The sequence below is a fragment of the Pleurodeles waltl genome, chromosome 10 (assembly GCF_031143425.1).
Source record: "Pleurodeles waltl isolate 20211129_DDA chromosome 10, aPleWal1.hap1.20221129, whole genome shotgun sequence".
In the NCBI taxonomy this organism is placed as follows: domain Eukaryota; kingdom Metazoa; phylum Chordata; class Amphibia; order Caudata; family Salamandridae; genus Pleurodeles; species Pleurodeles waltl.
This window is the reverse complement of record NC_090449.1, coordinates 129,564,649-129,591,992: the sequence shown is the minus strand read 5'-3', so window position 1 is coordinate 129,591,992 and position 27,344 is coordinate 129,564,649. Positions and strand designations below refer to the sequence as shown.

The following is a 27,344-nucleotide window of genomic DNA, read 5'->3' as shown; positions in this document are numbered from 1 at the left end:
GCGTTGCCATTATAGAAGGCATTATTATTCAAATGCTGCATAGATTGCATCTTTTCCGCCGTTATGGACAGCTATTAATGTTCATTTACATTTATCATTTGGTGTTGAGACACATCTATATTGTGCTAGCTTTGTTAATATAGGGAAATAAATTCACTAACTTTGCATAAAACTGGTGTGGTTATTCGCGGCCGAAAGGTCACGGTTTCGCCAAAATGTATTCTGGATTAATTGTGAAGTGTTATGTTGATCATGGTATTGCTTATGTTCGATATTGATTATTTGATTTGATTAAAGTTGATTTTCTCTCGGGTAAGGAGAGCCCCACTTGGTCAAAAGATTCGTCGACCCAAGAGCGTCCAAAATACAGGTAAATTATTAGGTCGGAACGCTCTATCAATTGTGTACTGAGGAGCATTTCAATTTGAAGCAATTCGGTAAAGACCCCAGGAAGGCTGTCTACCTGTTGCCTCAGCAGGCACAAGCTTCTTAGCTTTCAAGGCTGCTAGTAAAGCCATTGTGGTCCCTGCTGATAACACCCACATGCTCTGCGCACCCAACCCTGTATAAGGGACATACAAACCCAGAATCCAAGCCAAATACCAGCTGAGTGGTCGTGGTACAAATGCTTTTAGTTAAACTGCACAATAAATGTAATTCTGACCACAGGAGACACACATGATTAATGGCACTATATTAAAATATGGTTCCTCTGGCCCCAAAGCTCAGTGTTGAATGCACGCGGCCTTACCCTGCAGGTGAGAGGTCCATTTTAGTTTGCAGAAGGCAGGATGGCGAGCAGAACTTGATCACAGACATTTGACAACACAAGCTCTGGCTCAAAAGTGATCGAGAGTTGGAAAGGACTTTGAAACGAGGAGGACACATAAATATGTTGTTTTAGCGAGATGACCACTGGCAGTGCCCCCAACAAGCCCCAGGAGCGAGCATTTCAACTGGCTGCAGCGCAATGGCGGGGAGCTACTGCGCTGGGCTCCTGGCCTTTCTGGCAACCAATCCCGCAAGCTGCCGCCTAACTGAGACTAACGACCGACAGCCTTTTAGAAATCATTTTCTGTTGATCTGGAGTAAATCCCCTCCAAGGAAGCAGCGCGTCCAATCAGAATCTGTCCATCTACATTCTGGCCCTCATAAATCAGCGTTTAGGCTGGGAGATTGAGGGAGGGGGTAAAAATGATGAAATCTACTATGAGAGTAGTACACAATTTAAGAGACACGGCAAGCTGGTGTGTGTTGCTTCTCCTATTACACACAGCTAAATATACAATTTAAAAAAAACGTGAAATTATCTGGCCAAGCAGCAATAATGATGTGGGACCTTCCCAGGGCACACCAGCGTCTTCCAACTCAGGCTTTTCAAGACACAGAAGCTAACGGGTCAGTGAAGGGTTCAGACCCCAATAGTTGCTTCCCCAGAAACAAGAAAATTAAACCTTGTTGTAGGAACCTCAGTAATTAGACCCCCACAACCTGGATTCACGAGAAAATGCAGGTATTGCGATTGCTTCCTAGTAGATCATGTTTCCAGCTTTAGCTCTAGGATATGACATAAATATCAGCGGTTGTTTATCGTGTCTTGTGATCACACACTCAATGACCATTCACTCTTTCATACATGTAGGTTTGTGAAAGAAAAGCACGCCTGTTTCAGCAGCAATGCTGATGAAACCGACATCGCTGTCCCGTCATGGTGGCAGACACCCATATGTTTTAGGCGCTGTGGCATCACGAACACAGGCAAAAGGGGTCCACAGAAAACAACTTATGGCTGTCTTACTATGCAAACAGGGGGGTGTGACTCATTTTCTTTGCTTGCATTAGGGACATTGGCAAACTTGCCACGCCAAACATGGGAGCCATTGGCTTCAGCTTGCAGATTTTCTGGAGGCACAGCACTCTGATGTCCACAAGAAGAGCTTTTAGGTGACTTTGAATTGCCCTTCACTGTCTCAAGAAAAACAAAAAGTAGAACTATATGCTCCCACTTGGGACCCATGCTTAAGCACAATTGCTGGTCACTTCAACACTTTCCATGCAGCAAAAAGTTACTGGCTAAGGTAATCAAAATCATATGCTTGTTTTGGCATTGATCATGTTTCAAACTAATTCTTGACACAGCCAAGACTTGTGGTAATTCTAAACTAGTATAGAATGTAATTAGCTAATGATGGACAGCTTACATTACTGTGTTCTGAAGGGGCAGGCTCCAGGTTCATTAAAATAATGTTAGATAATTTTTCTATGCAGGTGCTCTGTTTCTGCAGGCCGCTGGTCTGCCATCATTAGTAAGCCCGGGAGGAAGTGCAAAGACTCATCGCTTGGACAATGGGATGCATGAAGTCTACAGGTAAGTATGGGCCACATTTCAAGTGAGTGATGGTACCTGCTGTCAGATGACTGGTGAGCTTGTGAAAACATCTTGGAAAATGTGATTATGAATGATCTAGAAACGTACAAAGTTTTGTTAACTTAATCTCACTGAAAGTCTGGGAGAGGAACTTGCAGGCTTTGGCCCAGTGACAGCAAGATAATCTCGCATTGGAAGCAAGGACGCTGGCACCAGGATGAGATTTCTGTAGGGCATACTGGACCTGTGACCCCCCACAAATGGAAGGTCTGGCCCTAAGCTGAGGTACCAGCCACCAGCAGGCAGGCTTCACAATGTGCGAGGATGGGAGGTGTTGAACACTTCAGACCCATGGACTTCAATACACAAATTAGGTGGATGACACATTGCAGATCATCACTGACTGGGCTACCAGTGGCGGTGGGTAGAATTAGGCTCCTCCCACCAACAATCAAGACACAATGGAAGAGAGCCAATGTATATATCATCCTTTGGGACTTATGAGGCTTCTCACCACTCACATCCTTCAAAGCTGCATCACTATTGACTATTTACAATTTCTGACAGCAGAGGCCCTCTGTCCTAAGTTATAGAAAATACATTTCTGTCGTTAGTTAGAGAAGAGAAAGATCAGAATGAAAAGCTTGTGTGAGAGTGAGGAGTGAGAACTGATGGCCACCAACTTTAATGTTTCTGCTAGTGGGCTGTGTCTCAAAATTAGTAGGGAGTGGTTTTGTTAAGATGATCTGATTAACTGGAAGTGAGTTGCTTTGGTGTATAGGCAGGGGATCTGGCACGTGATGCTGACTTAACTACCGCACAAGAAGCAAGCCTGTCCCTTTCTGAGTCTACAGAGAACAGCAGCAGTCTCCACAGGTCTATGTCTCCCCCTACTTTTAGATGTCCGACCAAATATGTCATTAGGATAAGATACGGAGGAAGGAGGGAATATCCTTATGCATTATGATTGGTTGGTGTCGGAGAAGGGAATGATCCGCCCTCACAAGACCCTTGTGCTGGCTCCGAGTTGGCGAACACTACGCCTTTTATACCTGTGAGCTCCATCAGCATTTGCAGCATGCTTTCCCTAGGACAGGCGTATCACTCTAGCCTTAACTAGCTCACCTTTCTCTTGTACGGGTGAACGTTCGTATTTTTCTTCAGTGAGGAGCTACTGCAAGTCTGATTTTTACATTTGGCCTAGACAGAGCTTCAGCAATATATCCATCCTCTTGGTTTTCAAAAACATAATAATAAAAATAAATAAATACACAGAGGGACTTCCAATACGCACTGCTCATCCACTGGTTTAAGTGTTACTGTCACTTTGTTACTGCCACCACAGCACACAGCTCTGGACCAAGAGTCACTCCACTACATACATTGGCCCTCTTTCTACCTGAGTGATGGCATTTTATATGATCACATGTGCACCGCCACCTCTGAAAGAGTGCGCTTCAATGACATGGCTGGTGTGTCTGGGCTACTCGGACACTCTTTTTATTCAAATAACATTTTGTTGATTTTAAACGCCAAATACAACATACATAACAAAAGAAAAATCAAAACAAGCACAGCAGCCGTCGTGGTGCAACCATGACCTGGCCTCCTCCATCTAACCTCCTTTCTCACACAAAGATTATTGGCACAACAATATAACCTCGCCCCCCCCACCCGTTGTCTCAGCAGTACAACTCAAAGTCCTACTATAATTTAAAGGGCACCCCCCCTTTCCCCATTCACCCGTTGATCACCACAAACTGTCCCCCTGGACAGGTGCCTAGACCCCTTCCTCTTAATTTACGCATGCATCACTGACTCTCGTAGACCGCTTTTCCCCTGATCCTGCACAGGTCCATGTCCTCCGGCACTACACCTGCCTCAGCAGTGACGACTGCCCCAGTGTCTAGCAATATCTGTCTTTGCTACAGTAGAGCCAGTGCTTTAAATGGGCCGGTACTATCCGGTACTGAGTACCGGCACATTTCCATTTACCGGCATATCTCAAGAAAAACGTAATACTTTTAATTGGAGAGTACCGGCACTTCTCAGAAACAAGCATGTACTCTGATACAGAGTACCTGCACTTCTATTTTTCCATTTAAAGCACTGAGTAGAGCCCAGGTTGATCAGTGGCTCGGTGTAAGAGGTAACCTCTGAATCCGTCCAGACCCTTAGTTACACACCTGATGCAGACAATGGCAAGGGTACCATGCAACGTCTGCCAGAGACTTCGTCACCCTCCCTCATCCCCCCACACCCCCCCCGTACCCCTCCGCGCCCAAAAGGGCTGACATTTAGGGCACACTGAACTACACCCAGCAGTGATGCCGCTTCGATGCTGGCCAAATATTGTAGGTAACAATAGACCAACTCTCCAGCCTCGGAACTGCATGACGAATGTTGTCCCTATTTTGTATGCCTGACGCTTCGTTCTTTTGTTTGAATAAAACAAAAAACTATTTTTTTTTTAAAGTGTGTAAGCGGAACCCTCCTGTTAGCATCCCACACGTCCTCCAGTGCTGAGAAGCCAATCAAGCCCATTATTAAACCCTGGTAAGACCGGTGCCCACCCACAACAGGGTTCCGCTCCCTTATTTTTATATTAATTTGCCATTTGTCCATACAATGCATATATTTTGAACAAAGGAAAAATATAGAAATAGAAAACACTGCACGGTTGTCAAGGCCAGACCCTTTGGCTTTGCCATTGCTTTTTTACTGTTCAGATTACCTCAATTTAAGATTGATTTCCTTTTTTAATGCCTGATTAAACTCATAAGCGCAACAGTTTTAGAGTGTAAATTTACTGTACCCTACTGTGATGTCTACGGTGACATGGAGGGCTGGCTCTAGGGCGGCGCGACCGGTGCCACCGCACCGGGTGCTGACTTCAGATGGGGGCGCCGTGTTTGCAAGTATATTATGATTTTAAAAACACCTGCTACAGCGTTCCTAGCCTCCTGTAATTTTCAGGCAACAATAAAAATGTTAAGATAACTGGTGATTAATGTTCTGCCTGGAGAGAGATCGGGGTTTTGAAGGGCACTGTTAATGGGTGGTAGTGAGGGAATCCGTGGCGGAGGTGGGCACTGGCGGGCGCCAACAAACACTGTCGCACAGGGCGCCACCAGCGCTAAGGCCTGCCCTGCATGGATGAATAGAATACTCAAAAATGTGATCTATGGAGAAGTTATATTATGGAAAAATCTTTAGAATCTTACTACCCAAAGGCGGGTTCAATATCATAACGGCTGCGCAATGTCCTTATAGCAACAGAAGTGGTTGGTTAACTGTAGGCCATATATTTATTTTTTTAAATAATAATAATTATGATTTCACAAAATCCATACCATTGAATTTCCACACAGATTAACGGTTCTGTCTTAAATCCGAGACCTTTGCTCTCTGCCTCCCCTTTAGGGATGTGGTATAACCCAAATCATATCAGGTTTGCAGTTTAGGAAACCAAGTTTTATATCGGATCCAAAAACATTAACACAAGAAATACATCATAACATGTAATAAAACCATACAATAAAAGTGTGCACCTGAAATCAAACTTTCACGGCGCTGCCTGATCAATGTACGCGATTTCATGTTATAATTCTGTGCATAGTTGAGCGCAGACTTCTCTGCAGCAGGAGGCATTTCTGAGCCAAAAAAAGCAATTCTTCATTTGCGCTATGAAAGTCTTAAGTAAATAATGTACTGCGGCATAAATCACGCTGACGTCCTAAGAAGACAACAAAACTCAAATAAGCCACATTAGCAAGTGTGGAGGAAAGGCTGATTAAAGAGCTGGCAGACGCTCAAATCACGGAAATAACAAAACGATCTCCGGTGCAAAAGCATAAACGGGCTGGATGCCAGGCCGGGGCTTTGGAAACCAGGTACAACCAGTATTCGTACAAATCCCCATAACAGTGGCCACAAATATGGAATCCGACGACTTCGGTTTGCAAACGCGTTTTCCCGGAACTGCGAAACACAAGTCTGGACCGTCCTCGAATCTTCAGTTCCAGGGTGAAGCGTTTTAACAATCCCTGTCGGATGACATTTCCATTTCTCAGCCTCATCCGCCCCCTACACCTGAGCCATATAATTAAACTGGGCCAACAAGCATTACTTGAACAAAAAAGGAAGCCCCTGGGGAAGGACACCGCCAGCTGCTGACACTTTTCAAAACCTTGGTTCAGGGACCATTGGAGCACTGCATTTGATGACCTTGTGCCATGAGTATTGTCTGTAACAAGCATTGGCAATGCCAATAGGTCTGGCTTTAAAGGGCTCATTACACTCCATGTGTGTCCCCCTGAAAGTTCAAACTGAGCCAGCAGGATAAATAAACAAAATGATCACAGCTGGTGGAGGACAAGCACTTTTTTATGAAAGCACACAACTTCTGCCCAATCAAAACATGCACTTCTCCTTCCTAACATGTGGGCGGAGCCAAAGGCCCTCGCTAATGGTGGTCACATGAGTGTCTGGCGACAGCTGCGCTGTAAAGTCAATCCATAAAAACAAAGAAACCAGAGGGGCTGTTGGCCCTCCGCCCCCCTACGATTCTCATTGGTACATTAGTTCAAGAGTTCAGTTTCTCTACCTTTTACAGCGCTCGGACGTGTCGCACTATCTACTGATTACCTCATTCAGTACCAAAGGGGAATAACTGCTTATTTGTGAACCTAGAACAAATACTCAAACTGGTCTCTCACCTACAAGCCAATGCAGAGAAATCCATAATTACTGAATACATTAACCCGTAGGTGAGTATGTTTGACAAAAGACAGCTTCCAAGCTGGTCAATAATGTGAACGCCCCAGGATTAATCTAGTCTTTACATGGCCACAAGCACACAGATAGAAACAGACCGGCCCTTGTGCCCAAACACAACACTGTCGATCAATCTCAGTCAGTAACTATGGAGCCTCAATAACTGCACTATCAGCTGCTACCATTACACTGCAGGGAAGGTACATCACAGTCACTACATCAGCAGTAAGTTTTTAAAATGATTTTAAGTGTCGTAATGTTAGATGTATCTGTGCAAAATATATATATATATATATATATATTCTGTATGATACGGATGTATTAAGGGTTGTTTAGAGCTCAGAGAAGGATAGTGTTAAGAGGCAATAAGGTTTAGGATGGCTAGAGTTACGGGGTACTTGAGTTTTTAAGGGTTAAGGATTAGGTATGTACTTACACTTTGATTCAAAAACATATATTAATTAATATTATAAATGGGTATGGAGGTTGCCCTAGTTATTATGTGTGCGTATTCACTAAAAACACAAAAGTTAAAGGGATGTTTTAGTTATAGTTAACTTTAATTGAAGTAACTACAACTTGAGCCCCACCCATTCACAGTGTTGTCATCAATGATTTCATTTCAGATGTTGCATTGATATTAGCCATGCTGTCATAGAAAATGATGAGAGATGTAATATCTGAGATAAAAGCGGTGCATGGTGAACCGTGAGTTATAGTTACTTCAGTGAACTATGACTGGTGACTTAAACAACAAAGGCTGATTTGGCAACCTTAAAAAGGCCAAAAGGGCAGAACGATAACCCTTAACTATGCCCAAAGAAAAGCCTTGCCAAATAAGAGACTAAATAAATCACAGAATGTCAGATAACGTAGCCTGGAGAAGGTCAATCTGGCGTGTGCCACACAAAGCCACATATTTGACCAACCGACTGGTAGGTTTTTTCGTTGAGGGGCACCTCGCTTCCATGATGACATCAACCACCTCCAGAGAAAGGTCAAAGAAGTTCAGCTGTCTCCACTCAATCTCCTTGCATGAAGGAGATTTCGAAGGCTCAAGTGCAGAACCCTGCACTGTTGATAGTAGGTCATCCCAGAGGCTCAGCCTGATCGGAGAACATCTGTTGAAGCCCAGGAGTTCTAGACACCATACTCTCTGTGCCCATTCAGGGGCCCGTAGCATGTCTTGGGCCCCACCTGTCCTGATCTTCTTAAGAACTATGGGCAGCAGTGGTTTTGGCAGAAAGACATCCTCAAGTCAAGAGTTCAATTTTGGCAGAATGCTTTTCTGAGTGAGAAACGCCTTGGAAATTCCAATGTGCTTAGCTCAGAGCAGAGTTCCACTACCTACAAATCAGAAAACTCCTTAAAATGTAACTTTTCTGACATGTGCTTAACTACACACCCACCCTCAGGAAAGGTACAATTGAAGAATGCTAAACTCCAAGCTCGTCCTCTGCACACAGCTTCTCTCCTATTTCTTCTGTTTAACTTTTCTCAGTCACCTTGGTTTTTTTTTTCAAGCGCACACTGAAGAAGCCTATAGAGCATAAAGCACTTTGAAAAATTTCTAAATGAATATAATTAAATAAACAGGATCGTGTTGGTGAAAGACATGTAGAGCTGATGGAAGGATTTTTCCTGCCCTAGCGAAAGTGATATTTTTCTGCACCAGTCAACTGATATTCAGTCATATTTGCTCCCAAGAGCCAGTTTAGTGGCTGCCACCACTTGCTTGCAGCTCGTTGAGGAGCCACCTAGTATAACGTTGAGCTGGCACTATTATACCAGTTTTATTCCACCGGAACATTTTCAACCACTGAAGGTACAGTACATCTGGAATCAGTCATTCACTGTAGCAATTTTGTTACATCTAAATATGATTACAGACCTGAAATGACTTCATAATAGTAGAGTGCTTGAGAGTGAATTGACCTTTTGCTTCCACGCAAAGGACAAACCTTATTTCTCAATCACCTTTGCAGCATATTTGGTTGTTAATTCAGGATGTAACCATGGAAATGGCTCTGCTTTTCAAGGGACAGGTCAATGACAATTTCTTTCTGGAGACTTCTGTAGGCCATACATGCCTATTTACAATAATGTTTGGATGTGCACATGCAACCAAGTGCTCAAAGTAGACCGGTCTTCCAACCTCAACCTATAATGGTCCAGAAAGTGTCAGACGACCTAAAGTGGAGTGTGTCAATTTGCCATAAAAAGGTAGAAAATGTGATTTTATAGATCGTTTAAAGTGCAATAAAGTCAAAGTGACAGCGGACAGGCATCATAGACCATATGGGCAACTATCGCAGGCAGGATATCACCAAAAGATAAGGTGCAGTCATTGTAGGTGAGACACACTGCCCTTAGATGTCAGGAATAGGGAACGTATATGCCAGTACTGCCATCAAAAGTCTAGGTACACAAATCATACACATTTAACCTACTTTGTGCAAACATACCCCTCTTTTACCAGGTAAAGGTGCATTTCCCTGACAGGTACAGCCCTATGCACACGATTACAGCACTGCATTACAGGTATACACCCAGGAACTCACTCACAACCTCAAATGCCTAGCTATGGTTAGCATGCGAGTCACAGTCAATATGCCAGTTACAGGTGAATAAGCAAGTTACAGTCACATATGGCCCACCACATCCCCATTTACTTAGGCACATTATTATTTAATTTGAAGTAAGCACCATATACAGTAGATGGATGGGCTTACACTGTCACTCTTTGTATATGAAGAACAAGGACTCCTTATATTCCATAAGACACTGAATACCACAATAATCCAGACCGCCTTGTGACAGAGGACTTCCTCTTTTTCATCTCTATTCAACATAGCATAGCATTTTCAGCAAGTCCGGATGGAGGTATGTTGGACCTGGCCCTTTTTACAGGGTCGTCCCCAAACCTGTTGCATTCTTCCTCCTATTTTTTCTGACCCTTGTTGCTGACGTTAGGCTCTGGGCACTTTACCATTGCTGATCAATGCTAAAGTGCATGTTCTCTCCCTTCTAAACTTGGTATAATTGGCTTACACCTGATTGGCACATTTAATTTACCTATAAGTCCCTTGTACAGTAGTATCTCTATACCCAGCGCCGGTAAGTTAAATGCTACTAGTGGGCCTGCAGCGCAGGTTGCGCCACCCACAGAAGTAGCATTTCCAACCTGCCCCAGGCCTGCTACCGCACAGCCTGCATGCACAGTTTCCTGCCACAGGGACCTGGCATCTACATTTACTTGCAATGCCTGGAACTGCCCTTTTACTACACATACCTCACCCCCAAGGTAGGCCCTAGATAGCCCTATGGGCAGGGTGCTGTGTATGTAAAATGTAGGACATGTGTGTTTAGGTACTAAGGGCCAGATGTATCAAAGGGTTTTACCCATTTTGTGTCTATGGGAAAATGTGTTCATACATATGGCCCTAAATGTCCTGGTAGTAACAAACAGCCTATCTAGCTTCTCACTACTGTGAGTGTGGCCTCTCTCAAGTGTGGCCTCTCTCATAGGATTGCCTTGGAAATGCCCTAACATATCAGTTTTGTTAATTAATCCGTATGGGAGGGCATGTCAACTATTTCAGGGTTCTAAGCTTGAGGTTAGTCTAAGCCGCACAATTCTGAGGTTAAAATCTACATTGTAAGAGCCCAAATGCTTGTCCATTCATACTCCAAAGAGGACGCCTCTGTTCTTTTTCACTTCACCTTTTGAAGTGTTGAGCATATGGACAGTGATTCCTCTGCTGACTTTTCATCTTCCATTGACTCTCTTATGCTAACCTAGAGGGGCTACTTTAGTCAAATATTTAACTCTGCAGCCAATGGTAACAGCATAAAATGTAAGACCGTCTCTCAAACACCTGGTTCAAAAGGCTACTGAAATATCAGGCGTGCGACAAAGGTTTCTTAGTCTGGGGCTACTGGGACTTCTGTCCTCTAGGGTCAGTCCCTTTCCGGCCCCAGTTACGGTCATTTGGATAACACAGAGCAGATATTAATCTAAAGGTCAGGATTTTGTACTTCCTATCCTGATTCTTCACAAATAAACATAAGGAATTAACAATGTTTCATTGTGATATTGAGGGCAGTGCAGGAAGGTGGGGGGGGGGGTAAAAATATGCACACTGGAAGTCAGTTAAGGACACACAGTCCCCTCCTTTTAATAGTGGGTAAATTTGATACGTGCGTGCGCAGCCATTCTGATTCTGATAGTGAGTGTGTCACTAAATTCATACAGCGGGCAAACCCTATATTTGGAGATTGTAACAGGCAGGCGCATCTTAAAAGTTGCCTGTGGCCACAAGTGGGAAAGGGAATTTGGAAATGCACTTTTGGATAAGGTATGAGCTTCCTGTTGCATACAAGTTGAATAGATGCCCCTCAGTTATAGACACAAAGTAATACACTTCAAGTTTCTTCACTGGTATTACTATACTCCAGAACAAATGGCGAAGTTTGCCCCCCCACCCCACACAAGCACATCACATCCATAAAAAACAGTCAGATTGATGCCAACTTTCCTCATATGGCATGGTTCTACTCCGAATTATCCGTTTTTAAATATAAGCCTTCTCAACGCTGCAACTTATGGCTAATGTCTCTTGTACCAGATCCGCAGTTGGCATTACTTGGTGCCACTGTTGAAGTCCTGGCAGGTACTAGGTGTTTCACCAGCATAGCCTTACAACTTACCAAGAGGCGAGTGGTGATGCATTGGATGAGCGGACTGATCCAAAAACCCAAGCACTGGATTCAGGGCATGATTTATTGTACAGCCCAAATGCATATCTATGTAGGGGGGACAACCCCAAGTCAAGACTCAATGACTTCTGAGGGTCAATTCATTCTGACTTGTTGAGGCAAGATCACACAATATAGTCATGAGAAATTATATTCTATGACGTGGGCAGGACAGATAAGTCTTAACCTTTGCCTGTCTATTGTGTATGTTGCTGTACATGTAACATGCCACTTCTGATGCTTGTATTTCATTTTCTCCTAGTGTCACTTTGTATCATTGATGTTTCACAACCACTCGTCATCTCAAATAACACGGTATTGCTGTCGCCACTTAATAAAATCCAATTAAAAATATTGAGAGACTATCATGCTACCATACAAAAGAGGTGAGTTGTGGTCCCTGATATAAAAAGATTCTACCATGCAGTACAGTCCCATTACGTAGTAAACTGACTTGATCCGCTGAGCCACACGCCTCATCTTCTAATTGAAAGAGACCAGACAGACAAATGAGAGTAGAAAACAATTATTACAGATAAACACCCCAAGCCTGTCCACCTTATACAAACGCTCTTCTGCACAAATTGGTCAATATGGACAAAGGCCAAAGAGGCCAGATTAGCTCAGATCTACTGTCCGTCTCTTTAACTCATCAATAAGTCTAGTCCCGACAGCAGACAAGGGGGTAATAAGAAGTCTGGAGATGGCGGGCCTGACACAAGTATGTCAGCAGTTAATAAATGGTAGGTTTATATCGCTGGAACAATTCTGGGGGAATAGAGTTATAAAAGGATAGAACACATTCACTTTCTTTAGTGTTCGACGTGCGGTGTCGGTTAAATGGCCCTGGATCCCAAGTGAACCTGCAGAATTTCCTTAGTTTGCCCATATGATTGGGGCTCCTGAGATGCTGTGGTGGGTCTCAAGACTGTACAGGCTATATACTGATTATTCCACTGTATTTGATAATAAGGCTTTTACGGAATGGGAGCTGAACTTGATACCCACACACAACCCTGCCAGCATTCTTCAAACCTGTTCTGAAGCATCCTTGTGCTTCCAGAGTTGGGACTTGCATGATCCAATTGCTGATATCCCTTAATTCTGTCCTTTGTAAATACTGGGTTAATATTCTATACTTAGCCTGACACACTATCGGACCCTAAGTAATAACATGGCCATTTTAGTGCTCCGAATCCACTTGCTGTTAAGTGCATACTGATCCGGGTGTGCAGGATTCTGTGCAGGTTCAATACTAAATTTTACACCCAGCTATGCTCAAGTGTCTGAGACATGATAAGCAGTATCTCTGCAATTCCAGATCCGCACACGCAGTTCTGGTCTCAAGAAAACTATGCTACTCAAAGACTAAATCCTACAAATAGTTCAGCCAATGACCGTCAATTCAGAAATATTTTACAATCATTACATTTCTAATCTTGTGAGATTGCTAAAACACTACAGAAAAAGCAGCATCGAAGAAAATTCTACAACCTCTGTCAATGAGGTTTACCACTAACTCAAAGAGGACTCACCGTCATCCTTAACATCATCCTATACTTCATCCTTAATCCAACACCATCCTATTCCCGCCCTCCAACAGCAACAGGGAGAGCAGAGGGAGAAATGGAGAGAGAGATGGATGGAAACCTGATTGTCACTGATTTAACTCAACTGTTTATTCTATCACAAGCACCAATTCTCAATGCTGGAAAAAGGAGCATATTACTTTACGCATATCCGGGTAAGCAATAATTGGCAAGATATTCCTGAGAAATTCAGGCTCGAAAGCCTCTTTTTGTCTGCTTTCAAGACACTCTCCTTTGTCTTCAAAGAACCTTTCCCACATCCTCCTGTGCGGACACAAGCTTCCTCCTCTCTATTTGGATAATGCTACTTCCAGCCAGACATTTCAGCTCCTTTTTTTAATGCACTGCTGTTCTAGTCGCCTGTTTTGGGTGGCAAAGCTTTACAGGGAAAATTTGTATCTTTGTACCTCCAATCAGTGTCTCCTGATGGGCAGCGGCTGCTCTTAGCGCACACCACCTCTCTGACAGAGCGCCCAACTCCGCAGCAACTGTGCCTCTGGACTTTGCGCTCCCCCCTCATCCTGTTGGTTTTGAGCCAAGAAGCTCTGTACCCTAACCTGCTGAAAGGCTCTCCTCCCCCAGAAATCTTTACTTCCCACTAGTGAGGGCCTCAGTATCTCTGGTATGTGTACGCATAAAAAGGAGCACAAGGTTTGTGGCCAACACCATGTCTTCTGAAAAGTTAATTGGGGACTCCAAATTGCTCAGCGCTGGCACTACCCAGTTACAAAACGTACCGTAAGGTGTATCGCTGCCATTAAGCTCTCCTTTGTGGAACCTGCATCGCCCCCTGTTTTTGTCAGGTGGTTGTCCATGTTTAAAAGCATTGCATCTATGAGGCCAACTTTTCAAGGATACTTTTGATCGTTCACTGTAGATCCTGCAGTACTGCTAGAATTTGTGATTAATCCATAAATGGGTCTTCTCACAGTTCGGCAAGTGTCTCTCCATTTTCTACACAGCTGTATCCAGGAGGCAATATTTGTTGTAGAGCAAAGAAAACTGTCTTCCCTCGTTTGTCGTAGTCCTTCTTTTCTTTGGAGGGGGCCTTCTCATGGCCCTCCTTCAGAGACAGTGCGTGCAAGAACGTCAAAGTTTTGGATCCTCTGACTGAGTGCATCTTTGATACCCAGGTTTTAAACAAGCCTGGATGGGGGGGCTTGGGACTACTGGAGGAAGTGTACCATAGTCCTGCCATGACCAGGAAACTTGATTTTCTCTAGGCAGACTATGCACAAAGTCATGGACAGTTATGGCTTCAACTGGGTTTGTATTGCCCCACAGAGCACAACCCTCCAGTGCGAAGTTCAATCACTCCTTTTTCACAATCACCACTGAAAGCACCGTCAATATTCTCCGCCACTACCTAGAGTGATAGACACTGAAGGAAGACCAAAGGTAAGGTTTGTGAAGGTGGCAGTTCCCAACCTTTCCCAGATCACGGTGAGGGTTTCACACTCTATCAGGGAACGTTTTAAAGCATGTGAGTAAATGAAAGATACAATGTTGAAGAAATGGAAAGCCCTCTTTTGAACCTAAAGCCTGTCCCCAGGCTGCACTTGCAGCATTTAGAGCTCACAGTTAAACTAATTAGTCTACAGTGAACTTTTCTATCATACATTTCCAGCACTTGCAGCAAGACTCCACCTCAGAAGAGGGCGAGGAATTGGGAGCTGGACGGGCATTGTCAGACTGGCACTACACCAGAGGGCATCCGCAGAGAGAGCTTGAATCTAACCCCTGGTGTTAACAAAGCAGACAATAGATCTCATAACAAACATTCAGGGACCCCTATTAAATCAAAGGTAAGAAATCTGGGAGTCAGCTGGGATGTGCAGTTCAGCCTCAAAAGAAAAACTGGAGCTGCAATTCGAGCCACAATCTTAAAATGTAAACTACTTAATAAAACTTTCTTCCATATTGCCAGAAAACCACCACCTAGTTGATTGCCTTCCCCTTCGGCAAGACAGTATTTGATGGATTTCCAACATACCAAATCAAGATACTACAAAGAGCCCAAAATTCTGCTGGCCACCTCGTATTTGGGCTAAATAATACGTGAAGCTGTGGCAGCCCATTTAAAAAGCACCAATTTTGAAACAGTCTGTCTTAAACTACAAGTGCATTGAACAATCTGTCCGAAACTGCCAACAAAAAACACAAATCACCCTGCCTTCTGCATTCTGCAGAAAACATTTGACTCATATCAAGGCCCGGAAACAAGAGCCGAGCTGAAAGAGCGTGTTAGTGTTGCTAACTCTGCCTCTGAAACAGACATCTGCAGTGCCCCTTGCCCTATGCCCTTCAGAATAAAATTCAAAGTGCATCGTTTCTAACCCTAGGACCACTGCACACATCAAAATATTTCTATAAATGTTTCTGTAATATACCTCACTCATTTATTCAGTGTGTTAGAAATTGGGTCTCCAGTTGGCAGGGTTATGCAGCCTGTCCAAGTAGGGAACACAATCCTAGTCAGGGTAAGTCAGATACACACCTAAATTTAACGCCCTGGTAGCTTGGCACAGAGCAGGCAGGCTTAACTCAGAGGCAATGTGTTAAGAATTTGTGCAATACTTAATTACATTAACATTGTGACATAAAGACTCAACACCAGGTTAGAAAAATAAATATTATTTATCTGGGTAAAGCAAGACCAAAAATCACATTATCTAATCAGGATTACGCTTCAGAATAATCTAAATAGGGCGGATGTACGTGCTAGGAATTCATCCACTTTTGTAGCAGTCCGCAAGAGGTCAGGACAATGTTCAAAAGCAATGCTGGAAAACAGGGAATCGGTCCTCTCGAGCCTCCCACCGCCCAGGTTCTAACAATGTGTAGTGATTGCTGTTCTCAATCTAAATGAGCGCAAAATTGCAGGTGCTCCCTTTAGGGGAATTCTAGTAATCAGGGGTGCCGTAAGGGTTGGGATCAAGTCATTGAGACTGCCTGGGTCCAAAGTAGCAAAGGCGGAGAAAAGTGAGGGTCACTCCTGTCAGGGTAATTATGATGCAGTTCCCTCCTCAGCCATCCTGGTGGCTGAGGGCTGGAAGAGGCTGCCGCTGCCTCGGTCCAAGTTGGAGCGGCTCCCGCTGGGCCCCAGAGGTGAAACCTGCTTCCTCTGATGTTCCTACAGCTGCGGCCAAAGGGGGACACTGCGCCTGCTCCTTATGGCAACACTGCCGCGGGGCTCTGTCAGTCCGATTGCGGTGCTCCTCAAGGCGCATGTCTCTGGCAGAAAAGGGAGCGCCGGCACGGCCTCGGAGAGGTGGGGGCACCTCAAACTTGCTGTTTCTGATTACCGTGGGTTGTTGCACAGGGCCTGCACTCTCTGGCATGAGCGGGCAATGGCCCAGTGATTATCGGCCAGACCAGTGGCCCAGGGAGAAATTAGGGTGCACTCTATTTATAGCGCACTTGCTCCTGAAAGCAGGGGGATGTGATCAGGCAGCGTAGAAAAAGTGGCTAACGGGTAAGCAGGGTCTTTAATGTCCCAGAGACCTCGCAAAAGAACCGGGGGCAAGCCAGCAGACCCTTGGAGACTCTTTGGGGCAAAGGCAGCTCGAAGAGCCCAGTCCTTCTCCTGCAGGGCAGGCACAGCAGGCCAACACATAGAGCACAGCAACGTAGCAGTCCCTCCTACCAGTCCTTCTTTCTAGCAAAGTGTCCTTGTCCCGTAGAGACCTGATTTGGTAGAGTTTGGAGTCCACCCTTTACACCTTGGTGCCAAGGTTCTGGAAGGTTGGAGAAATTTCCACTGCCCTCCTTTGAAGTCCCCAGGGTCCCTTTCCTGACCTCCACGGCTCCAGACACTATGGAGGGTGTTATGCAGCCGTTTGTGTGAGGAGAGGCACAGCCCTTTTCAGAAGTGTGTGTCAGTTCCTCCCTCTCACCTTGCCCAGGAAGACCCATCAGCCAGGAGATACGGCATCAATATGATAATGCCACAATCAAGCGCCCGTTGTGTGCGGCTGTCTAGTGGAGATGCACAAAACTCAGCTGTCAACTACCCTAGACGTTTGATGATGGGCCAGTCAGAGGCACAGAGTGGTTAAAGTAAGAAAAGGCCTACTTTCTAAAAGGGTCATTTTCAGACTTTACAATTTAAAATTTGACTTCAATTGTGAGTCCAGGGACACCAAACTCCATGGTTCTAGCTCTTCCCATTCGGAAGTTATACTTAAAAGGTGTTTAAAGGCAACTCCCAAAGCTATTCTATGGGAGAGATAGCCTTGCAATAGTGAAAAACTAATTTTGCGTTTTGTCACTACCTGAACATGTTAAACTTAAACACACATCCAACCTTTTACAAACACTGCACCCTGCCATTGGTGATAACTAGGGCCTACCTTAGGGGTGATATACATGCAATAAAAGGGAAGGGTTGAGCCTGACAACTGGGTTCACTTGCCAGGTCGAAATAGCAGTTTAAGAATGCACACACAGGCTCTGCAGTGGCAGCCCTGAAACATGTTTGAGAGGCTTCTGTAGTGGGTGGCATAATCAATGATGTAGACCCGCTATTAGCATGTATTTTACAGGCCCTAGGTGCATATAGTGCACTTTACTAGGGACTTACAAGTAAATCAAATATGTCAATTGTGGAGAAGGCAATGTTACCATGTTTTAGAGGACAAAGCACCTGTACTTTAGCAGTGGTCAGCAGTGGTAAAGAGCACAGATCCCTAAAAGCCAGCAAAAATAGGTCAGAAAAAACAGGAGGTCAGAGGGCAACTGCCAAGGATGTCAGGTCTAACACATTTCTCCCACGTTTCCTCAGTCCATGTGTCGTGCTGTCTCAGTCCAGACTTTGGGCCTGATTACAACTTTGGAGGAGGGTGTTAATCCGTCCCAAATGTGACGGATATACCACCCGCCGTATTACGAGTCCATTATATCCTATGGAACTCGTAATACAGTGGGTAGGATATCCGTCACATTTGGGACGGATTAACACCCTCCTCCAAAGTTGTAATTAGGCCCTTTATCCTTTAAATTCTGGGACTTGTAGTCCTGCTTTAAAATGGAATAAACAAGACCACAAGACCCCGAATTCAAGGAAAAGAAACATGGACTGGAGCAGCACATTATGCATGGATCAGGGAACCTTGGCAGGGCTGTTTGTGGATCTCAAGACATCCGTGACTATTGTTATATTTTTTCCCAGACATTTACTGTAATTAACTATGCAGTTCAGGAATGGACTGCGAACCAAAAGGGGACCTGTCGAAAATGTTTAAACCAGCCCTGCCCCTTCCTCCTTCTTACCATTTCTTTTGTCTCCGTTGTGCCCTCTGCAGGAACCCCCTGAGACCTGAAGATAACGACACAGGCGGCGGCCATCGACCTTAAAATACAGCCTCTAACGGCTGCACTTCCCAGGGAAAATGCCCGATGGCATAAATGCTCAGCCTTCCCTGGTGTTTTTTTTCATATCACGTGTATTTGCAATATTACAGCTGTGGCCTATCTAGCGCCTAGAAGTAATTCAATTGTGTAGCACGCTTTAAAGAAATAAACATATCTAAACATACTCATATTTTTTTATTGCTGACTTTATGGCTCAGCGAGTTGAACACTTACCACTGAGACCTTGTCAGCCCATCCAAGTTTCCCAGCTCCATGCGTGATGTACTGCTCCAGTCCAGGTTTTTCCTTTGAATTATGGGACTTGTCATTTCATTTATTCATTATAAAACAGGACTACAGGTCCCAGAATTCAAAAGGAAAAATATGGACGGGAGCAGCACATCACCAAAGGACCAAGTAAACTTTGCAGTTATGCATGGGTTAACCTGCAGTTCACAAGTTAGGATCCCGCAAAAGTAGATGTAGACTTCCATCCTTCCAGGTCGATAAAATGGGTACCATAGAAGATTGAGTAACAGTAGCATTTGTTATTTACAGCGCTAAGAAACAACGGTTGGAAGCACTACATAAAAACATGTCATTATTTCATGAACCACAGCAGAAGTAAAGTTGGAAACAGGTGATCAACAGATTCCCAGCCACCGGATGCTCACGTCCGCAGACCTTGCTCGCTCACGCTCCCGATGGTCACAATTACCGCCTGGCGGTAATAGGACCTGCGCTTTCTCAAACACGATCCAATGACATTTCAATTATCTTCAGGGAGCAACGAGGCCCTTGCACCGCCCGTGCTCCGGTGTCCCTAAATGCCCTATTATCCAGCTATTTTCTCATTTGAACAATGCGCATGCGAGTGTATTTATAAGGAAGCCGGCGGATGCTTGCCTGTAATGATGCCGTTTTTCTCTGCAGGCTCCTGCCAGCTGACCTTGAGGGACGTGTCCAGAATCTCGGTGAAGCTCAGATGTCCTACAGCTCCGGGCCCTGTGTATCAGAAGAGGAGACGTGTTAACACCTGACCGCTCACTCTGGATGTTGGTGCAGCGGTCGTGGCAAGGTTGAGCGATACAACTCTGGATGTTGGTAAAGCTAGGAGTAGCGGCAGTCAAGCACATCACTCTATCTTTTAACATCACATAAGAACACCCACCCCCACCCGAAAAATCGTACCCTTGATGGTCACATAGCTAAAGTATATAATGCTCCAGTCCTAGACTTCTCTTTTACAAGGCGTGTACTTCAAGTAGACAAATCGAAGTGACCCAGGACTACAGCTCCCAGAATGCATTAGGCTGTTAAACAAAAACCCAGTACTGGAGCGCAGCATCTCAAGTGACATAGAACCATTTGGTAATTTTAAGCTGAAGATTGTATTCTTCCATAACGTTACGCTTGTCAGATGACTCATGTCAGGCGTAGGCTTTTGTGGAACTACGAAAAGCATTCTGGGTCCTGGTTCATTTTAACTGAAAGACCTGGGCTAACACATCTGTAAAGAATGATTTGTAAAAGGAAAGCCCAACAGTGGACGTTGATGGTCATTGATGACATGGAGTCCTCTGGTAACTTTACTTAACGAGTACCTGCTCTTTGCTATAACTGAGCTAGGATTATCCAATGTCACTCCTGGCGGGCCAGATCCATGCCAGATTTTATGTCATCTTAAAATCTGGCATGGAGCCAGCCCTCCAGGACCAACATTGGAGAACCCTGTGTCATGGGAGACAGGATGATCGTCTCCCTTCAGGTCACTGCGGACACTATTTCCAACCATGGACTTTGGTGTGACAGCCTAACACAATCAAGGTCTTCTAGTCTTGATCTGCTTCCACTGGACTGGTTACGTTACACACCTAAAATTACCGATTTGTAATTGAAAAGTCATAAGGGCTGGAGACGGTCTGTGAGGACCTGGAGTGAGGTGGTCACAGTAGTGTGTGATCACCATTTGTCTCTAAAGGGGACACGCTGTGGCAGAATGTATGCCCACATGTGATCAATTTACATTGAATTATTTTAAATTGAAGTAATTTAGATAGTCAAAGGTTAGCCTGAAAATCTGGCATGGATCCACCCTTCTAGACCAACACCAGGCAGTCATGGAGCACTGAATCATGTAAAGGATTCCTGTTCAACAATGCAGGGATGTCCCCCAGTGCAACCGACAACAACCCCATGGAGTCCAAAAAGTCCCATGGAATTATCAGCATTCCCACAGGTTGGGCAGCATCCTTCCACAAAGAAGTTTGGAAAACCTGCCCAGCAGAGCTGCACAGTGACAAGAGGAAACACTTCTGAAATGGCAAAGGTGGACACATGATGCAATACACATTCTCAAGCAGTGTATTAATATGCAATAATAGATAAAAAGTGGCAGCCAACAGTGAGTAATGCATCTTCAATTAAAAAAGTCATTTGACCGGTAACATATGCTGGTTCTGCGAAGGGTTTTAGAATGTTCTGGACAGCATACACAGCTGATGGAGGGAGTAAGGAGAGAAATGTTTATGGAATTACTTTCACTCTAAATGTAGCCTTTCTAGTTACTCGCCCATCCCCACCCATCATGTATTTTACATTTCCGGCTCTTTGCTGCATTTTCATTCCAGGCAGTCTCCCACGTCGTGCTTGTGAAATGAAGAAACACTTTAAAGCCCTCTCCCATGTGCAATCCAGACAACCGCGAGCCATGCAACAGCGCACAGTATATGGAGGCCAGATACAAAGAAGACCTCCTCTGTTGGAATACAATACGACATGAAAAGACACGCTGTGCCTTCTTCTGGTTCATATGAAAATGGTCTTGGAAGAGCTCGCACTGGGTGAGGTGTCTCCCGAGCAACTAGGAAAACCCTTTTTGCTGCAAGAGCAAACAATAAAGGAAATAAGATAATCCACCCTCCACCCTGAAACTGATAGACTGTCATAGATTGGCATCATACTTTTAGGAACAGCTCAGTACAAAAGCTACTCAAAGGTCTAACTTCGACTGAAGGTTTTAAGAATTTTTTTAGAGTTTGGTAGGGAAGGCTTTAGATACTTTACACCTGGACTTCTGCTCTCGCTTGGCTGGCAGTACAACAAAAAGTCATGAGCACAGGAAATGTCTTGGCTTGCCCTGCCTTCAATCTGCTACCCTCACACAACATTTAAACTGGGAGGTGAACTTGCTGTCACATTCAAAGCTTGTCAGGGAGATCTAGGGGGTGGAGGCAGGTCTCCTGCCCACACTTGCTAACTCTGGACTGACACAGACTGTTTCCACACTATTCCACAGGCCCCACAAACTGCTAGGAGTTGCAGCCACTAGGCTGAGCATGGTCAGCCAGGGAGCTGGGTAGCTGGCAGTTCACTGACTCCTGGGCAGTAGCAGGGGGTTGCTTTCTTCAAGCCAAGACTACATGCCTACCACTCTCGAAGCACTGCCAGGAGGACTAATATGCCTCTTTGCCAGCCTGTGCAAGTCGATCAAGCCAAGGGGTAGTCCTGTCAATAGGCAAATGCCTACCTCTGGACCACTTCTAGTGGCCCCATGCCTAAATGAGGGTGTTGGCATCAAGTGTGAAGAGGTCAAGAGAAGGCTACTCTCAGTAGGTACTCTAAAAAGTGACATGGATGTTTACAGGATATCCAGGCCCATTTAGTTGTTCCATTGTTCTATCTGATGTAACAGAACAAAGTCTATTTACCTGTTTTAATAAAAGAACGGGTATTAAGAACATGGATGAAGGCCGCATCAATACTAAAGTAAGGCAGTGAAAGGCAGCTTCCTATGAGCCATCAACAAGGGAGCCTATATATATATTCCTACAAGTGTCAACTACATCAACGATGAGACAGACTGGACATACAGGAAACTGCCTGACTGGAAATATAAGATGCACCTGTCCTCAAGGTCACTGACCATTTCTGGTCATGTTCTGCATTTATGTAGATATATGCAAACCTTTAAGGGTGGCAAACTCTAAACCATACCTGGTGCTACAAAGTACCCCACTGTAGATGGAAGATTGAGATCTTACATTTTCACACAGTATTTGTTAATTGAGGTCACTGTATTGCTGATGTCATTCAGTATATCACTGGTTCTGTATGTTATCACTCTATTGGCTTTCAGAGCTCCTGAAATATCAGAGCTTGGTAAACACTGTTTAGAGCTTCTACCTATAGAGCCTGGGTTCTTTGTGAGATTACCGTCAGCATTATCTAATTTCCAGTTTCTACGTGTGAGATTACCAGTTTCATTGGACATTTACATTATACTGTAAAGCATATAGGGCCTGATTCTAACTTTGGAGGACGGTGTTAAACCGTCCCAGAAGTGGCGGATATACCACCTACCGTATTACGAGTTCCATAGGATATAATGGACTCGTAATACGGTAGGTGGTATATCCGCCACTTTTGGGACGGTTTAACACCGTCCTCCAAAGTTAGAATCAGGCCCATAGTGTGTTTATGAGCTATTTTCTGTTCAGACTGTAAATACATTTCATATGTTATGAAATATTCTGAAAAGTGCTGTGCAGCATACAACCTTGGCTGGACTTTCACATGCACAGTTTTTACAAGGTCCATTTTATACACAAAGTATATGGATTTGAAATACATTGAAACTGCGACCACTGTGTTGTACTATACACCGTATCTGGCCTCACCCCCTCCAGTGGTCAGGCCTTGACTGCTCCTCCACGTCTATCCAGAGTCAAGGAGTCTTACTGAGGCCATCTTTGCAAAGCAGTCTTTGCTTTTAAAAAGTGATGTGTCAGACCCTTGGCACCCTTTTGTAGTACTGAGCACACACTCTTCTGATGCCCTGAATATTAGTCCTGGCAGTCAAGCACACCCAAATAGTTGTGCAGATATTTGTGCATTTTATGTATTGTCACCTCTTGGTTAGTACCACCGTACAGAGACAAAGTGAACAATTACCCAGGGCCCCCACTTTCCAAAGTTCTCTCTGGTGAAGTGATCTTTCTTTCACTCTGTCTAGCAGAATGTTTTCCTGCCTATCACTACCTATGACTTCCAATACCCAGTGTCATTTGTAGGAATTTTGGGAATCTCAGGAAAGACTTTCAGCTGCTTTGTATGAAAGTTAAATTATAATTTAATATTGTTAAGCATCACATGGGTTTGAATTAGAAGAATATAGGCAATTCAATTATAATTTGCTCTGTACAGGGGGCCCCAAAATATTCCTTGTCCTAAAATCCTTGAGATAACACTGCTACTATGCAGTAAAACGGCCAGCAGTGTGCACATTTTTATAAAGGCCATGTTACACAGAAAGTATATGTATTTGAAATATGGCAGACACCTTCTGTAATCTAACCCACAGGCTTGGCTACCAGCCTCAAAGAAGAACTTAAATAATTCAAAGCCCATGTGGGAAATTAAACAGTAAACTAGAATGACTGTCGAGATAATGCCACTGCCCCTCATGTCTGACCTTCAATGAATAAAGCCGCATAATTTGTGTTCCAACTTCCAGTTTTCGCCTTTTCCAAGTACAGGAGCGATGGGGAACCTTACTTAGTATTCTATGAGCCTCCGCTACCCTGGATCCCTGCCCAAGCGTTCTGTCCTCTGGCTCTGCTGACATCAATTGGCAAAACAGGGGCTTAAAAGGCATGTGCTGTTTCTTCCTTGTTCTGATGCGGCTGCTGCTTCCTTCGGCTCTCATATCCATAGTGTGCTTGACAAAACGTTTTCAGATGCAGGCCAGATAAAATGCTAACTACCAGTTCTACCCTAACAGGAAAGGCTGAAGCCTGCAGTCATTGGCCACATAGCCCACTGATGGCTTCTTAACAGAAACCGGTGATGGGAAAGGACTCTTTGGAGTAGGCCTGTAGCGCATCCTTGCCTGCTTAAGAAGTTGGAAATGATGTCTTTTTCATTCGCAGCTGATTTAACTGTCTAAGGGTCACATCAAAGGTCTTGTATTAGTGCCAACCGATAATAAACGCTTTAGTTCTTGGCTCACACTTGGCTTCTGGGAGCTTTTTGAGCGTATTTCTTCCCTACGTGCCCTGTTTGTGAGGCTTCTGCAGATCTGTAGGGAGAATCGCTTCAGAGGAAGGCAGCTGACCCTGGCTCTAAAAATATTTAAAGACATCTCGCCTGCAGCTGCTTTGCTTTAGGTCATTTGGCTAAAAGTTGGGAAAAGTGTGGGAAACCGCAGGATGGGGCGCGTAAATATCTAATCAGTTAGAGGTGCCCCATTTCAAGTCACAATCCTGGAGTTAAAAGTTTGCTTACACATTGTTTGATCTTGAGCAAACTTAACTCTGTTTTTTTTTTTCTTAATTAACTGAAAGGTGTCCAAGAAGAGACAGTGAAATACAGTAGAGTGTTGACTTCCGATTCCTACTCCCGTCAGCAATAAAAAGTGCATCAAGCCTGCAGGAATTTTCTCGCTTACTTTCTCAATTTTTGCACCATCATACTTAGAATATATTGCCAGAAGCTCTTACACTCTGCTCTTGCAAATGTGATTTTCTTAACTGGCTGCTTCTTCTTTAGGGAATTAAATTGAGGTATTTACGTGCACTTACTTTAGCATTTCTTTGCATTTGTTCATATAACTAAGTTAACTTTTAGGATTCCAGTCTACACCTTATGTGGGTTTTTTATCGTGGTTTTCTTCTTTGTTTACATTATAGACTGGTGCTGAAGAATGAACTGGTTCTAAAAGGCCCAGAACCCGTGTTTCTCAGGAGGGAGAGGGCCGTCAACAGCGCAGAAGGACTATAATGCTATCAGAACATTCCATCCATTGAAGGTACAATGTTCTACCTTAAAAAGGGAGAAAAAGAAAGAGAAACACAGGAACGCTGGGGAGGTCTATACGAGCAACTATTGCCCAGAGCCATTCTATGGTCTTCAGTGAAACTTAACCTTCCAGTGTTCTATGCCTCTTAATACCTACGGGTAAAAGTTCAAGTCCCCAGGAAATCACTCACTTTAAGGGGCGCACTACATAGAGTTTCCACGCATATTGTATTTAGCAGGGGTGTGCACAGTTGCATGGCTTTCCTTCCATAAAACCAGAGCAATGCATATTAAAACTCTGAAAACTTTGTGAACCTGGTGAAGTAATAAGCTGACTAAAGTGAGTCCGTGAAATAAATGCTTCCTGAAAACTGCTGACTACTACCTTAATACCCAATTGAATGAGAAACTCTTACACCGGCTTATTTCTGATATCTCCTTCTAGGGGTGATTGTATATGCCACCAAAAATATCTTATCTCTATGTCAGTGGACAGGGGACTGAGCCTAGAATCTCCGACACCCACCTCGACAAGGATCAGGTTCCAATACTGAGTGAAGAAAGATCAAGGGGCTTTCAGTCAATCTTATGAGGTAGAGTGGCTGTGTTTTTCGCCAGAGTTTTTTTTAAGCAAAAGCACCTCATAGGTCTCCACCCTACCCCATTCACCCTCTGCCTTTTTAAAAATATTTTAGCGTATTATGGTGTTTGGGAGCCTCCTCACCCACCCCAAACCGCCAATGTATTTTCGGTGCTTTATTTGTAGCACACCAAACCCCTTCCCGCTACTCTGACTGTCGGGAGTATGAATTTTCATCTCTCATCCTGAAATACTGCGATTTTTTTGTGCCAACAAAATGAACATCTAAAGGAAAATATTAATAGTTTTATGATATTTTTCCTTTTATGTTAATTTGATATTTTTTTTAATAATTGTTTTGTTAACAATTCAAATGTGCTAAACAATTGTATTCTATCAAGACAGATTTTATCAAAGAAAGAAAAGCAAGTCAGGTATGAGTCTATGCGTGTGGCAAGCATGCGTGTGGCAAGCATGCGTGTGGCAAGCATGCGTGTGGCAGGTACATTTTGTACTGGAAAATATCTAGGTATAATAAAGTGGAATATAAAAGCAAGGAAAATATTAACTTTGTGTCTTTTAAGGGAGGAGAGACCAGATAGGCATTTAGAGGTTACTAAGAAGTATGCTAATGTTAGACCTAAGGAAAGAATATTCTTGGCAACCCTCAACATTCAATCCTAAACTTTATTCCAACAATTGAATTTATATTGCTTTATATCGAGACACATACTAAAAGAAGAAATAAACAAAATACACCCTCTTAAATTTTGTCTCATGTCCCACTTTCAGGGCTGCAGATTCAAATGGAATTTTACACATATAACATTCTTCGGAACGTCTTCTCCAAATACATAGAAACTTGCTCTACTCTAAGCCAAAAGAGAATTCTGTAAGAGGCTCCCTTTAACATTGTGGTGGGGTTACATAGAAACCATAAAAATAATTATCTGACGAATAATAATTTGCATTCTAGCCACGATATTACTCACATCCCTCCGTCATTGTTTGGGGACGCTTGAAAATTTCAACCAAGAACCTTACAACACTAAAAGCTAGAGGAGGCATAAATGTTTCTAACATTAACTTAGAGTGGGAGATTATTACACTGATTCAAGCAGCC

At 43.9% G+C, this 27,344-nt stretch overlaps 1 protein-coding gene across 1 annotated transcript in view; it reads right to left on the bottom strand.

The window, feature by feature from the left end:
• Window positions 1-27,344, bottom strand: part of SDK1 (sidekick cell adhesion molecule 1) — a 2,061,301-nt gene that overhangs the window by 547,921 nt on the left and 1,486,036 nt on the right. Inside the window, exon 20 of the mRNA XM_069209963.1 lies at window positions 19,750-19,848. Coding sequence (XP_069066064.1) covers window positions 19,750-19,848 — 99 coding nt within the window. The remainder of the gene's footprint in view (window positions 1-19,749; window positions 19,849-27,344) is intronic.